Here is a 16,293-nt window from a genome sequence, read left to right as displayed (position 1 = left end):
CCCAATTTTTTAAATTATTTTAAAATTCTAAAGAATTGCAAATCAAAAGTTTTCCATCAACATAATTTTCAAAAAAAAAAAATTGTGAATGAAAATTTATATTTCAAAAATTTCTAATTTAACCAAATTTTTTAGATAGAAAAAAATAATTTATTTGTATTTCAAAAATATTACTAATAGCTAAAAAAAAACATAATTTTTCATATACATTAGAGGTGAAAATTATAGATGGAGAGTGAGAGTTGAATCCTCATACAAAGTTGTATTATAAATAGCAGTCCACTTGAAACAGAAATACAAAATTATAGTTTATAAATTTTAAAATAAAAATTACGAATTTAATGGCGAATGTATGTAATGGAGGGAATACCAAGTTATTTGGTGAAAATCATTTTATTATTTTTGTGGGGTAATTGTCCCATAGAAATACATATAGTGATACACCTTACACGCTGACGATAAATATAATTTTAAAGAGCTATATATATTCCACCATTTATAGTATATTTCATTTGAAATTAAATTATTTTCACAATACTATTAATATTGGAGTAAGTAATGGACGGATTTAAAAAACCCAAACTTAATAAATCTTATTTTGGTTTTATAATTTATGATTGTATCGCTGAATGTTCATCTTTTTTTATCAAAACTCGTTGGTTGGGTTCACTAGCTAGGAGACAAATTAATGTAGTAGCTCATGTATTAGTAAGAACAACTATATAGACAACTAGTTATCATGTATTTGATGTTATATTTAATTGTATTATTTATGATATTTTAAATTATATGATATAAATTTATCTCCTTCAAAAAACTTAAAAAAATTTCCACTTGAAACTAAACAACTTCAAGAAATTCACTTGAATTAATTTATTCTAAGAATTTTTCCTTAAAATTAAATCATTACAAGAATTTTTAAATATTGAAAATCTTTGACATAATTTCAGAGCAAGTTTGATACCAATGCAAACTAATAATCATCATATGCTACTCAACGCATCATTGATTTGAACTTTTTCCAAACCAAATCGGACTTTTTAAAATACATCATTTTTTTTAACTATACATTATTTATATTTGAGACGGAAGGAAAAATAGTAATGAAATGATCCAATAAAGTCTGTTGTGGAATATCCCCAGGACTAGTATAGTGCATTAAGAATGGTTGGTAGTTTAGGGAATTTAATAATTTATGAATTGTCATTTTCAGTAAGTGATTTATCTAAAGTCGTGCTATAGAAACAAAGCTAAGGGATAGGTTTGAGAGATGGATGAAGCAAGCAGAAGATGCAGAGGGGTTCACACTTCACACCAAACATAACAACACATCAACCTTTTCAAATGTTTCATTTCGAGGCGACACGAGCACTTTCCCCGGCATTTCCTCCCATATCTTGGAAATTCTCAAATTTTGTCTCCTCAATTCATGCTATCGCCCACATGCCCCTCCTTCAAATTAATTATCAATTTTTTTTTCACTCAGAATTACTACTACTCTCTAAGGTTTCATATATAATAATAAAAAAGAAAATTCATATTAGTTGTTTTCATCATTATATAAATTTTATTCTACTTATTCATATACCAATAATAGTTATCTAATTTTTTTAATTTTTATATTTTTTCATCTGTGATTTCTATTAAAATTGTAATATGATATGAGAAGAGATAGAAATAATTATTCTACTATTTTTTTCTTAAAATTTTATTTGAGAAAATTTTCATAAAACGTTAATTGATTTATCTTTTTTATTTTTCTTTATTTGATTTTTAAATTATTTGTTTAACTTCTTATCCTTCTCTTTTGAGTTAGTCTAACTAATTGGTGGGACTAATATAATATTTAATAAAATTGGTCAGGTTTATTTAATTTTTTAAAAATAGTAAAAATGTAATTGTATTTTTTGAATTGTCCCTCAATATAACTTGCTCTATGAAAATAAAATGAATTGTTTGAAAATAAATTCTACATTAATTAAATAATATTTTAGGAGTAATAACATTAAATAAAATATAATTAGTCAAAAATTTTGTTCATATTTATTTAAGAACACAAAATATAACCTTTTGGTTGTTTATTTTAAGAGAATGAAGTAAAATTCAATATGTAACGAAATTCCAAACAAAATTTCTCATTTATAGGTTTATATGTAATTTCCATTATAAATTTTCAACAAAACTGAAGGTTCTTTATGACCTTTCATGCAAATGTATCTCCTCTAATCCAATTTTTAAATTTATACTTAAAGCTAATTAAGTATAAATTATGTTAATTTGAGGAATTCTAGATTAACATATTTTTATTTTAAAAGAATCAGTTAAATTTTTGTTAGAAGGAGAAGTTGAACCAATAATCTATTTGTCACTTTTTTCCCAACAGTCACCACAAATCATCAAACAACCTTACAACTCCCTCTGGATTCACATCTCTAAGATTTGAAGTTTGATTCATGAGATGAAAAAACATGGTTGCAAGAAAGTGACTCAATTAAAGGTAATATGCCAAGTTTTTTCAGTTGAGTTTTAGTCATTGGTCAAGTGAGTAAAATATTGCACCAAATTAAATCATGTTTGACAAACAAATTAACTTGCTGAGTATATTAATGTGATATGGAAAATTAATCATTTTCTCTAATTTGTTTATTAGTATTTATATTTCTTTTGTTTTATTATAAATTTCATTTAAGATAATATACATTTATCAAGAAAAATTTAGCTCTCCCGAAATGTGTTTAGAACAAGATACTAAAAAAAAAAATTATTTTATAGATTCGAAAACTCACACTTGTATAAATCTACAATGATATTTTTGAAAAAAAAATAAATATCATATTAACAAGAGAAATCAAAAGTAGTGAGCAGATATAATAGTATATAGAGTAAGTATGTGCATTAAATAAATGACGTCGATGTTTGAAAAATATAAGCAATATTACATAAAAAATATTTTATTTAATTTTTTGGTATAAATGTATTCCATTATTTTTTTTATCAAACTCCTAGTGTTTATAAAAAATGTATTCCATCAACAAATGATATACTACAAAAAAATGTTTTAGTGCCAGTCAACACCACTTTTAGACTCGAGTTGACATTAAGGAGACTAAAATCTTAAATAAAAACTAAAATATTTCATGTTAATGCTGATATAATTTGATTGATTAATGATGCTCTCTATTATTTTGATGCAATTAGATACTAAGGGTATCATGTATCTTTTTGAATGGTACGATAAATAAGACTTTTAGTAATAAACATTGATAAAAAAAAAAATGAGAATTGATATTTGTTACTGGCATTTTTACTTTTTAAGCATAAAATACTATTTTGTCATGAAAACAATGATTAATTAATTTGATAAATAAAAAAGATAAAGTACTACATCAATACAAAAATATTTTGATAGGGAGAAATGTTGCTCTAAATATGATGTTTATAATTCCAATTACAATAAACTTTAATTAAATTTCACCCATATAGTATATCCAAAAAAAAATCCACCTATTTAATGTATATAAAAATAAAAACTTGTAAAAACGGTGACTTTAGAGATCGAAACTTAGTATTCTATTCCTTCAGTACAGTGATTCGTTTGGGAAAATAGTTTAAATAAATGACTATTTTCAATTTACAATTTGACCGATAATTAATTTTTTTCAATTGTAGTATTTCATTATAGTAATATTATAAGCACTACTTTTAATTTAATATTGTATGCCCCGCATTAATTATAAAGATAAATGCGTCAAAATTTGGTAATGCTGTTTTTTTCTAAAATTATTATTTTCTCTTTTATTTATACACTTTTTTGTTTATTATGTGCAAGACAGTTAATTGAATCACTTATTGTGAAACAAAAGAAGTGTAGTTTTCATTAAAATTATCTATAAATATTTAATGTAGAGAAATAAGTTTAATATTTTATGGTCCCTATTTTATATATATATATATATTTTTTTTTTTTTAATTAGAGCAATTTTTTGATACCTTATTGTTTCATCTTTTTCATAATATAAATAAAAATTGGCAAAAAAAAAAAGTAGATATATGTGATTTAAAATTTCAATTACATATATTTACTTTCTTTAATCAATTTTTGTCTATAATATTATATGGTAGTATAAAAAAGATAAACACATTTGTACACAACCTTTAACAAAAATATAGAAGACAATTTTGCCCCTCATTTAAAAATCAAATAAATAAGAAATTAAAAGAATGGGAAGAAACAAAATTACATAGACTTTTGGCTACAAGTGAAAACAAAAGGGGTGAAAATTAAAATTCTTGAAATGCAAAATTGTAGTTTCTTTTTATTTTCATCTTTTTCTTTTTCATATTGTGGTTTCTTTCCTTTCCACGGTAATTTTATTTTATTTTATTTTTAGATATATGACAAATAAATCATCACATAATCCAATCACAATTTTAAAATGAACAATTTTAAAATGAACAACAAAAATGAATTAACAAACTGATTAATTTTTTTTTATAGAAAGACTAACATATATCATAGTTTATTTTTGTCCGAGAATAGAAATTGTCATTTGTTTTATAGAAATTGGCTTTTGTGAGGAATCAAAATGTTCATTCACTCAAAAATATATTAATTTTTATGTGCAAATAATTTTGACACAATAGTTAAAAATGAAAGAAAGAAGAATAAAAAAAAAAAAAGAATAAGTTAAAAAAGAAACATTCATTAGTATTTATTTCGTCGCATTTTAAATCTGTCATTCGTCATTTTTATATGTATTTAAATTATTTGTAATTTTATAATATCAATATAGTATTAGTTTATTTTTTTCGAAAATATCAATTTACAAATTTTACAATTAATAAGAGTAATTTAATAAATGAAACTAAATTCAACATTAAAATTAACAAATCAATTGTTTTATAAAGCACTTCAACACAACTCAAATTGAACAATTAAAATAAGATGAAAAATGTATATTTAAAAAGTTGTGAAGAAGAAATATTATTAGATGAAGGATAGCTTCAGCGGCAAGAATGAAGGATAATATTTGGATGAAGTGGTAAGAGAGAGAGAGAGAGAGAGTGAGAGAGAGAGTGGTCAAAGATGTTTAGCCATTGGTGTGTTTTAGCAGAGGCCGCATGCAAACAGAGCAATTGGTCCGTTTGGCTGCAAAGTTTGAAAGTGAAAAGCAGAAGACAAAGAGAACCAGTAGAAACTGACACGTGTCAGTCACATTCCCCCTGACAATGTATTTGGCCTCAGCACCTGAAACGTTGTGACACACCAAGATTTAATTTTGTTGACTGTATATGGCCGGTGCCAACATCACTCTTCTTCCATTCGCCACACAATTATTTAATTATTATTCTCTCTTTCACATTTTCCCAAAAAACAATAAGCACTGTGTGAGAAACAGATTCCTCATTCACTTTAATTCTAATTTCTTTTTACATTTTTCATTTTGATTTCTCTCTACTTTTCCTGTTTCATTGCTATATTCACTACTGTATAATAATACTACTTCCTTCTAGCTTCATGTAGAGGCAACTACTGTAATCCAAAGGAGTGGAATTTTGCTACAACATTTTGTGAATTCTCAACATTATCAGGTATTTCAAATTGTTTATTCTTTATTTTCATTTTCAGTTTATAACTACTGTAATTGTTCTTGTTCATACTAATATATCTATTAGAATATTGTTTTAGTAATTATCTCGTTTTGGTTAGTCGAAGTTTCTAAATTTAATCATTTATTAAAAAAGCTCTGCACTGTTCAGTTTGATAGAAATTACTGTAAAAAACTAATAACATGCATTGATTTCCTCGTTGTTGCACTCACTAACTGATTAGTATTCTGAAAAATGCAGAATCAAATAACCCTTCATATTTATTTATTTTCCCAATAAAAATTTTAAAATTGTAGGATACACATATGGCATACTAGGAGTTTTTAAAATTATTGTACTCTCAAACATTAACATATAATTCGTTCAAGTAATTTATGTCAGTTTGATATGAAATTTGAGTATGTGACCGCATTTTATTCAGTTAAAAAAAAAGTTTGACAGAGTATATATATGCACTGAGGAATCTAGCTTCTGATATGGACATTTTAGTAAATAATAAATATGTTAATCTAATTTTTTTAAGATATTAAAAAATTGAATAACACAAATGAAACACGTTGTAGCTTAGTTTACCATGACTAGAGTCTACAATTGAGTCCTCAATGCTTCTGTTACCAAAAAACTTGTTCTCAAAAGATGCATTTGTGCGTGCGTGTGGTATTATAACGGGATCCAAGCTTTGTCTACCTAGTAACCTAAGCTTTTTTTACTATAAGGATGGTTTTATGTTAACAGCAGATACAAATTGTTGATTATATAATTGTTTTATGATGATAATTAGAGTCTTTTGATAAAATAATAAAGAAATTGTTGATATTGTAGGTGAGTTAAAAACTAGTGCACCTTTTTTTGTTTTGTTATGGTAGCCTAATTTTTTAATCCTATATTACTGGCTAAATATTTTATAAGTTATTGAACTATAACATAGACATTCCATAAAATATCATATTTCTTCCATGTTCTATCATCATTAAATTTGTTCCGATAGATGAAGAAGCATTTGGTCAAGACTCTAATACCAATATCAATTATATTATTTTTATAATGACAAATATTTATAAGTATTAATGGGTTTGATCAGTATTTCTTTTACTCTTATTCTATTATATTATACTCTTTCATGTAAAAAAAAGTTGTTTCGATTAACATGTCATGTCCTAGTCTCTAACAGTGTAATAATTTAAATAACTATTTTGACTGATTTGTTATACTTTAAGAAGTATATATGCACATTCGCGAAGACAATTTTTTATTGACTTATAATTTAATAAAAATTGAGGCTAGTGTGGCCTTTTGAGTCTTTGACGGTGTGGAAACCAAGTAGATGGTCAACAGACTTAACCCTTATATAAATTTTTAATATTACTTAATTACTGCTCGATTGAATCACGTTAATTTATTAATAACTATGTTCAATATAGCTTGCTCTCATATTGATACAGAAGTAAATCTCACTCATTCTTCTAGTCCTTTTAATTTTTAATATGTCGGATTTTTCTCATATAATACTTCCTTACCGTATTCATGCATCGTTAACACATGCACTACTCGACGACCAATATATTGTGTCTGCTCATTGTTAAACTTATTTATACATATACCGAATTGGAGATCTTCTTCTTGTTATTCAATTCTCTAATTCCTTAGTTTTTCTCTTCAAATTTTTAGTTGAATATTGTTCTCTTCCTCTATTCTTTTTTAACCGTCAAATTTTTGAAAATCTTAGTTTTATCATATGAAATTTTTATGCAATATTAACTATTTATTTGTCAATAAAACTCTTAATTATTTAGTGCAACGTACATATTATTTAGACAGAATGCATAGACTTCAAAATCTACAATATTATAATTGTGAGTTTGGAAAGTGATGCGATGGTTGTAACCCATCCTTAAACTCCAGAGATAATAGATTTTGATAGGTTTTAATATTAAGTAGTTTGTTTCAATAATGTAACTTTACGTAGAGTCGTTGATTGTAGTGTGTGGGAATGCTGGGTTTTGGGGTGTCATATTTTGAAGTAAACGAGGACGAGAGTTCCAATAAATTAAACAAGTGGTAGAGAGAGAAAGTTTCTGTACAAAGACAGAAGGATTTGAATTACAGTCTATAGTTTAGTAACACACTCGTGTCCCCAATAATATTCTATATAGATCTTAGTTATTTAATAATCATTGTTCACAGATTTTATCTTTGTTTTCTAGTGCTGTCTTGAAAACTGTTTCAAAAGACACAGAATACAAAAACAACCTTCTCTAAGAGGGTGAGATAAGACACTTATACACCATTTAAGTTTAATTTAATCTACTACAACCATTTTTAAATGTTGTTGCTTTCTTTAAATGTCTCTCTTAACTCTTAACTAGTTAAGCTTCAAACTTCATTTTAAAACCCTTGGTAAACCTAGCATCACTTTCTCTAGTTATTTTTTCCTTTGTTTAAATTATCTTTCACTATATTTTTCATTTTGTGCAGGTATTCTTTGATTTGAAGAGTAAAGAAAGTTGAAAAACAAGGATTCAAATGAATAATAACTGGCTTTCTTTCCCTCTCTCTCCTTCTCATTCTTCTTTACCACCTAATGATCTCCAAGCTACTCAATATCATCACTTTCCTCTTGGTTTAGTCAACCAAAACATCGAAAACCCTTTCCAAAATCATGGTATAATCTTCTTTGTTCTTTCTTTCACTTTTTGTTATATGTTAGAATAAGTCGGTTATATTAGTTACTTGTTCTTTTCACTAGTTACATAAGTCTTATGATTCTCATTATAATATTTTTTTCATTTTATATTTTTAACTCATTTCTATTAAGAATTGTAATATGATATTAAAGATACTATTTTTGGTATTTTAATTGAGCAGATTGGAATCTGATGAACGCACAAAGTAGCAATGAAGTTCCAAAGGTAGCAGATTTTCTTGGTGTGTGCAAGTCTGAAAATCAAACAGATCTTGCTACACCAAATGAAATTCAATCAAACGATTCAGATAATTATTTGTTTACAAATAATAATCTCATGCTAATGCAAAACCAAGTGGTAACAACAACCACGAATGAGTATGATCAAGAAAAGGGTAATAATAATAATTTGCAATCGTTAACATTATCCATGGGAAGTGGTAAGGATTCAACATGTGAAACTAGTGGTGATAATAGTACAAATAGTGCTGTTGAAGTTGCTGTTCCAAAAAGAACTTCTGAAACCTTTGGACAAAGAACTTCAATATATCGTGGTGTAACAAAGTAAGATAGTTACTCCATGTATGTGTCTTTTAATGATTAACCTATTGTTCTATGGTTTATTATTATTTATTTTTTTAAATGCAAAATTTGTTGTATATATATATAGACATAGATGGACTGGAAGGTATGAAGCTCACCTTTGGGATAATAGCTGTAGAAGAGAAGGACAATCAAGAAAAGGCCGCCAAGGTAAATATCAAATTAATATTTCTTAGGGTTTTGTAATTTTTTTTCTTCTTCACTAAATTGTTCTATTTGAATTTTATGTATCATCGTCGGACAATAAATGTGAATATTTTTTTAAACTGCGATTTGAACATTGTTTTTCGTCTTTTATTATATTATGTTATACTCATTGTTTAAAATTTTGATGTATTAACACATTTCTCTTCTTATGTTTTGCTTTTGTTTCTCCACAACTTTTCTTCAGTCTATTTAGGTAAGTCTCTCTATTTCAAATATTTGTTCAACTCTCTTTTCTTTTCTTTTCTTTAATTTTTTGGAGGGAAATAAAGTAGTATTTGTGTTTTTTGTTTTAATTTAATGTCAGGTGGATATGATAAAGAAGAGAAAGCTGCTAGGTCATATGATTTAGCTGCACTTAAGTATTGGGGGACATCCACCACTACTAACTTTCCAGTAATTGAGACTGTTTAATTATTTTCTCAATTGATCTTTTTGTTTTTGTTTTTTTTGGTATATTTTTTTTTCTTTTTGTTATCAGACACTAAATATATGTAGTTCAAATGATTGGAGTTATTGATTATATGTCATTTTTCAGGTTAGTAACTATGAGAAGGAAATAGATGAAATGAAGCACATGACAAGACAAGAATTTGTAGCTTCAATTAGAAGGTATTATTAACTATTAATAATAGATATAATATATATGCATACATTATAGGATATGCAATCATGTAAAACTTATGTAAAAAAGAGAAAAATAAAGATAACTTTTGTATTGTTTAAATGAGACAAATGATTATAATAGTAGGTATAATAAAATTTATATACTTAAATTGGAACACTTAATTTCAAACTAAGATAACTAATTTGTAATTTCTCGACTCCATCTTTTTTTGTTTTTTATGAAAGTTGTTGATGTTGAAATAAAGTTGATATCAAAATATTGAAGAAATTTTAGGTTTTTGAATTGTTTTGTTGGTAAACATGTTGTCTTTAATGTCTATTGCTTGATTTTTTTTATTATCATCATGGTGATGAGATAATTCTAACCTAAAATTTGAGAGGGAAAAAAAGAAAATGAAAAAAGAAGGAGAAATAACTAGTTTTGAATGGAGAAAAGAGAGGAAAATGAACAAATTGTTCAAAAAATCAAATAAAAAATAAAAGATAAATCAATTTAATTTCTATGAAAAATTTCTCAAAAAATGTTTGAGAAAGAAAGTAGCGGAATAATTAGTTTTTTGATATTATAATAGAATATGCAAAAATTTCATACCAGAGAAGAGAGGAAAATAGAGATAACTTTTATAATAGTAGAAATAAATAACCTTATATACCCAAATTAAAACAACTAATTTTCAATTAAAATAACCGATTTATAACTATAAGTAACCAACTCATAACTAATCATAAATTTCTAATACTTTTCTAAGTTCATTATATAATATTGTAAGTCAAAGTTACATTGCAAATTATCATATTTATTGAAAATACTAAAAATGATGTTGAAACTGTGCTTGTGATGTAGTAATTATTTTGTGAACAGTAATTAGAAAAGTCAAGCTAACTAGGAAATCAACTTTTGGTGTTGTTGCTCACTGTACAATTACATTGCAGGAAAAGCAGTGGTTTCTCAAGGGGTGCATCAATGTACCGTGGAGTTACAAGGTGTAAAATGTGGCAACAATGTTTCTTGATGTTTCCCTCTAATTCAATATTTTTTCTTCATTTCTTTCTATATATATTAGATACTTATAATTAATAATAAATTTTATACTGTGTAAAACAGTTTTACATATTTAATATTTTATATTGACAGTACTTTTTAATTTCTTAATAATAATATTAATATTATGTGATCATTAGGCATCATCAACATGGAAGATGGCAAGCAAGGATTGGCAGAGTTGCAGGAAACAAAGACCTTTATTTGGGAACTTTCAGTAAGTAAAAAAATATTTTTCTTCGTCTTAGTTTTATTCATATTTAAATAAGTTACGTGAACTAAATTTACATCAAATTAAAATTAACAGTGTAACTTGAAAACACGAAGATATTTTATTAATTATCAATGTAAAATTAATTTAGAGTGAGTCACTAAACCATATTTCTTAATCAAGAGTTGGTGATTTGTATATCACAGGCACGGAAGAAGAAGCTGCAGAAGCATACGACATAGCCGCGATAAAGTTCAGAGGACTTAACGCCGTAACGAACTTCGACATGAGTCGTTACGACGTTAAAGCCATTCTAGAAAGCAACACACTCCCAATAGGAGGAGGTGCTGCAAAGAGACTTAAAGAAGCACAAGCTCTAGAATCTTCTAGAAAACGTGAAGAAATGATTGCACTAAACTCATCAACTTTCCAATACGGAACATCAAGCTCTAGTACTAGTAGATTACAACCTTACCCTCTAATGCAACATCATCATCATCAATATGAACAAGTTCAACCATTGTTAACTTTACAAAACCATGAAAATTCCATTTCTCAACTCCAGAATGGTTATTTTCAAACACAGCTTGAGTTACATCAACAGAGTGGTGGTTCTTCTTCCTACGTTCATCAAACATCTCAGAATAATAATAATAGTAATAATAATAATAATAATAACAATGGTTTGTTTTATAACGGTTATTTTCAGAATCATATTCCAGGTTTATATCAGGGAATGATGAACAACATGGAATCTTCTTCTTCATCATCTGTGATTGGAAATAGTAATGTTGGTGGTGGTGGGTCAAGTGGGATTTATAATAACAGTGGAGGGTTAATTGGTAATAATGCAGCGGTTGAGGAGTTTGTGCCGGTGAAAGTTGATTATGACATGCCGGCGGATGGAGGTTATGGTGGCTGGACGGCGGCGGCGGAGAACATGCAGACGTCGAATACTGCAGATTTGTTTACAATGTGGAATGATTATGAAACAAGAGAGAATTAAATGATAATGTATGACAAGAAACGTGAAGTTTTGTTTTGTTTTAGTTGTTGTTGTGCTATCATGGGTGGTAGTTGAAAACAATTGATAGTAGTTGATTTTCATTGCTTTGAGTAGGACTCTAATTATATAAATGTTCATTGGATTTTCATTGCCACAATGCAAAACACACTAGAGGTAGTTGATTAAAACGTAAATGAGTTTTAGTCCCTTGTGAAGTCATTAATTCTTTGAACATCTTATAACTCGAATGTGTGCATGCCAGAAGTATTTTTGAGAGAACCAGAACAATTAGAGACTATAAGTTCAAAGTGTTTATCAAGTTTCCTTTTGTTAGTTATATTTAACTAGATTATAATTAACCCGCTTTTCGAGGATGATTTTTTTTTTTTTTGGTAAATTTTATTTTATTTTAATTATAAATTTTTTATCTTTTAATTTTTATTTTTTTTAAGCAATGATTGTTTGTCAGTGAAGAATTTCTAAGCATTTCTATGTATTAGTGTTATATTGTTATTTAATGCAACACAATCAAATGAATTGTAACATACAATCGAAGAGTTAAAATAAATAAAAAGTAACTATTAAAGGGAAAATGAATATTTATTTGCATAACTTATTCTTTTTTGCATTTATAATTAATATATAAGTTTTTTAATGAAAGCATGTTAGCACATCGCCAATATTAATTAATAAATATAAAACAAAATCAAATTTTATTAATTTTAATTGTGAAAATAGAAATATCGTTCAACAATATACATTGTTTTTATATGAATATATGAGTTTATGATTTCTTAATTGAATTGTATAAAAAGAAATTCAGATAAGAAAATGTTGTATTAGTTTTTAGGGTTTGAACTCTAGAGTCTAACACATGTTAAGATTATGTTATTTTTTTAGATGATCTTTTATCTCTATGGACTTTATGACAAGCGTGTAAATTTATGGGTTTGTTTGAATTTTTTAATTTCCTCAATTGTTATGTTTGTGTAACTTATGTGATACTTTATTTGTATTTATTAGATAATAAATTACAATGATTATATTTGTGTTAAAAATGTATATTTCAACTACTAATAACACTTTTTATCTATTAATAATGATAATGAACATGTAATTACTATATGTGAAGGAAGATTAAAAGTAACATTGAACTAGAGTTTAGATATCTGTATTTTACGGAGATTTTGTTTTTTTGTTTTTTTTAATGTTGTCCATTGTTCTAACATTTAGTTTTTTATTTTATTTATTTATTTATAGATTTAACTTAACATTCAATAAACTTTAATTATTAATTATGATAATGAACATGTAATTAATATTTTATGAAAGAAGATTGAAATTAACCTAACAACTTAAAGTTTCATCAAAATATAAATAAAATAATAGCATTAAGAGTAATCAATTATTCAAATTATATATAGAATTAGTGTTATATATGTAATTATATGTTGAAATGCAATATTAATTTGTTTATTTTGAGTTGTTTTATAAAATATTTAATAATTATCAAAATTTCAATGTTTAGTATTGTAGAATATAATATCATTTATCAATTTCATTAATAAAAATAGTTACAAAGAATTAAGTTCGTATTATTTTTTGACTTTAATATTTGACATGGTTAATTGATGTGAAATGGATTTAGATGTAATCATATCAATTTTGTAGATATATATTAACAACATTCTTTATAATTTGAAGACTCGAGCTATAAAGAAATGATAATAGAAAATGTGTTATGAAAGTGTGAAAGAATGAAAGAGAATTTACAATCACAGGTTGAATTCTTTTCTTATGTATTAATCAAGTATGTAACTTAAAATATGCATAGATTTCTCATTGTTTCTCTCTTGTCAATAAAATGACTCAAAATAGAACATAACATGTATGCCTAATATGTGTGGATAATTTATAATTAGAAAAGTTCTTTAATTGTAATGAGGTTTGATAATACCGATGAAGAGGTAAATTTTTGATGCAATCAAAAGAGTAGGTGAGGCTTCATGAAGATGAGTTATATTTGTAACTCATCATTAAAACATTTAGGATAAAATAATATTAATATAGAAAACTTTTGTCACTAACTAATCTGAAAGAATAAGTATATATAGTTAGAAATGGAGGAGTAGTCTTACCGAAAGGAAACAAAATAAATAAAGGAGTTGTGAAAGTTTATGAGAATGAGAGAATAATAGAATTATTTTTATTAAGAACTATCGTTTATTGATTTTCAATAGAGATGCGATGTGGTGTGAGAAATGCAAAAGCTAGATAGAGGTATGAAAAATGTGAATATAAGCGACGTGGTATAAATATAATAATGTGACACACAAGTGTGTGAGGCGTAAATCAATAAAGTTTATAGTTTGTTTTAATAATATATAAATAGATTTGTCAAATTATAAGTTTGAGTCTGACCTATTTAAATAAATAGGCTTTAAAAATAGTATAAGCCTAGACTTTTTATGAAATAGGTCATACTATAAGCCCTTGACGGACGACCTGATCTATTCTCATCCATACTTCTCGATAATTTTAGCGAACATCTTTCATTGTAGCTAGTGCGCTTTCATCAAAATTGACAAAATCATAATTTTTTAATTTAAATTAATAAGAAAAAAACTCTCCATTATACCCTTTTCTTGGATACCAGGTGTGGCCGGTGCTATTTTTTTATTTGTTTTAATAATAAATGATTAATTGTTAATTTAATAAATAAAATATAATTAAAACAATTAAAAAAACAAAAATATTAATAAAATCAACAAAATAATTTAAATGAAAAATAAATTATTATTGCGATTGGATAGATATGTCAAAATAAACAATGTATTATATTATTTTAACAACTCTCTTATTTCTCATCCTCGTACCATGTCATTTGCAACAACAATCGGAGATAAATTAGGAGGGAGTTGTTAAAATAACATTTTTTTTACACATTCACTTAACTGCATTTGTTTTTTTTTTCATGTATTTTATTTTATTAATATAATTTACATTTTTTAATTATTTTTATTTATTAAATTAACAATTAATCATTTGTTATAAAAAATAAAAAATAAAAATTAAATGGCAATAGATGGTTGCATCTCACGATGCGATCTCTTATTGGAGACAAAAAAATATCCTTATGTTCAACAAAAGACATTTTAATATATAAATTTTAATATAAGGTATAATACAAAGTTTTAAATAAAAAATGATATCAAAGAAATTCAACTGAAATTTGTGCGATATTGGTATTTTATACCCGCATTTAACCTTCAAATAAAATATCATATTATGTATCAATGATAAATATATATTATGTATTTTTTATATTTATCAATAATAAATATTTATTTCTTATTCTTGTATATACCAGTGAGAAATATTTGTCTCGCTATTTTTTAATATTTATCAGTGACAAATATTTATTTCATACTTTTTTGCATGTATAAAAAAAATATTCATCTATTGATTTTGGATATATATATATATATAGACTAAATAGCATCTGCTATCCCTTAACTTAATTTCAGTTAGCATTTTAGTCTTTTATTTTTTTTATTTTTGTTTGGTCCATTATTTTAATTTTAAGTGACAATTTGATATTTTATATTTTAAAATGTCAACAATGATATCCTTTTTTTTACAAAAATTAAAAAAGTTCATCAAAATTTTCAAACAAAACCTATAAAATTAATTATAATATTCAATATAATGCAAATTTTTTCAAATTCATAATTTAAATCTTTAAATAAACTCATATTTTCATTCTTTATTTGATGTTGGTGGAGATGAAAATATGAGTTTATTTGAATATTTGAGTTATGAATTTGATGAAATTTGCACTATATTGAAGATGATTATTAATTTTATGGGTTTTATTTAAAAAAATTGATGAGTTTTTTGAATTTTTCTAAAAGAAATGATAATATTGTTGATATTTTAAAACATAAAAGATCAAATTTTCACTTAAAATTAAAATAAATGACCAAATTAGTCGGGAAAAAAAGATAAATGCCTAAAAGGTTAACTAAAATTAAGTTAAGGAACCGCATATTCTATATATATCACTTGCAAATATGTATTTGATGTTTTTTATGTATGATTTGCAAATATTCATAATTATAAATATTTGTCTCATAATTTTTTATATTTATCACTAATAAATATTTATCATATGTTTTTGTAAGTATCAATTATAAATATATATCTCGCATTATTGTAATATGTGTTCTATATTTTTTGTAATAATGATAAATAAGAAATGAAAAATATAAGTTATTTCATAAAAACTAAAAATGAAATTTTGTAAG

At 25.3% G+C, this 16,293-nt stretch overlaps 1 protein-coding gene across 1 annotated transcript; it reads left to right on the top strand.

The window, feature by feature from the left end:
* Positions 1-7,892: 7,892 nt before the first annotated feature.
* On the top strand, positions 7,893-12,258 carry LOC101495484 (AP2-like ethylene-responsive transcription factor PLT2). The gene is made up of 9 exons (XM_073370472.1): positions 7,893-8,007; positions 8,086-8,272; positions 8,476-8,857; positions 8,964-9,046; positions 9,408-9,496; positions 9,639-9,712; positions 10,661-10,711; positions 10,910-10,986; positions 11,187-12,258. The coding sequence occupies exons 2-9, from the start codon at positions 8,134-8,136 to the stop codon at positions 11,984-11,986; spliced, it is 1,695 nt and encodes a 564-aa protein (XP_073226573.1). The 5' UTR covers positions 7,893-8,007; positions 8,086-8,133; the 3' UTR covers positions 11,987-12,258.
* Positions 12,259-16,293: the final 4,035 nt, after the last annotated feature.

Source organism: Cicer arietinum, chromosome 6 (assembly GCF_000331145.2).
Source record: "Cicer arietinum cultivar CDC Frontier isolate Library 1 chromosome 6, Cicar.CDCFrontier_v2.0, whole genome shotgun sequence".
NCBI classification, from domain to species: domain Eukaryota; kingdom Viridiplantae; phylum Streptophyta; class Magnoliopsida; order Fabales; family Fabaceae; genus Cicer; species Cicer arietinum.
The sequence above is the reverse complement of the archived record's forward strand: the minus strand, read 5'-3'. Positions and strand labels throughout refer to the sequence as shown.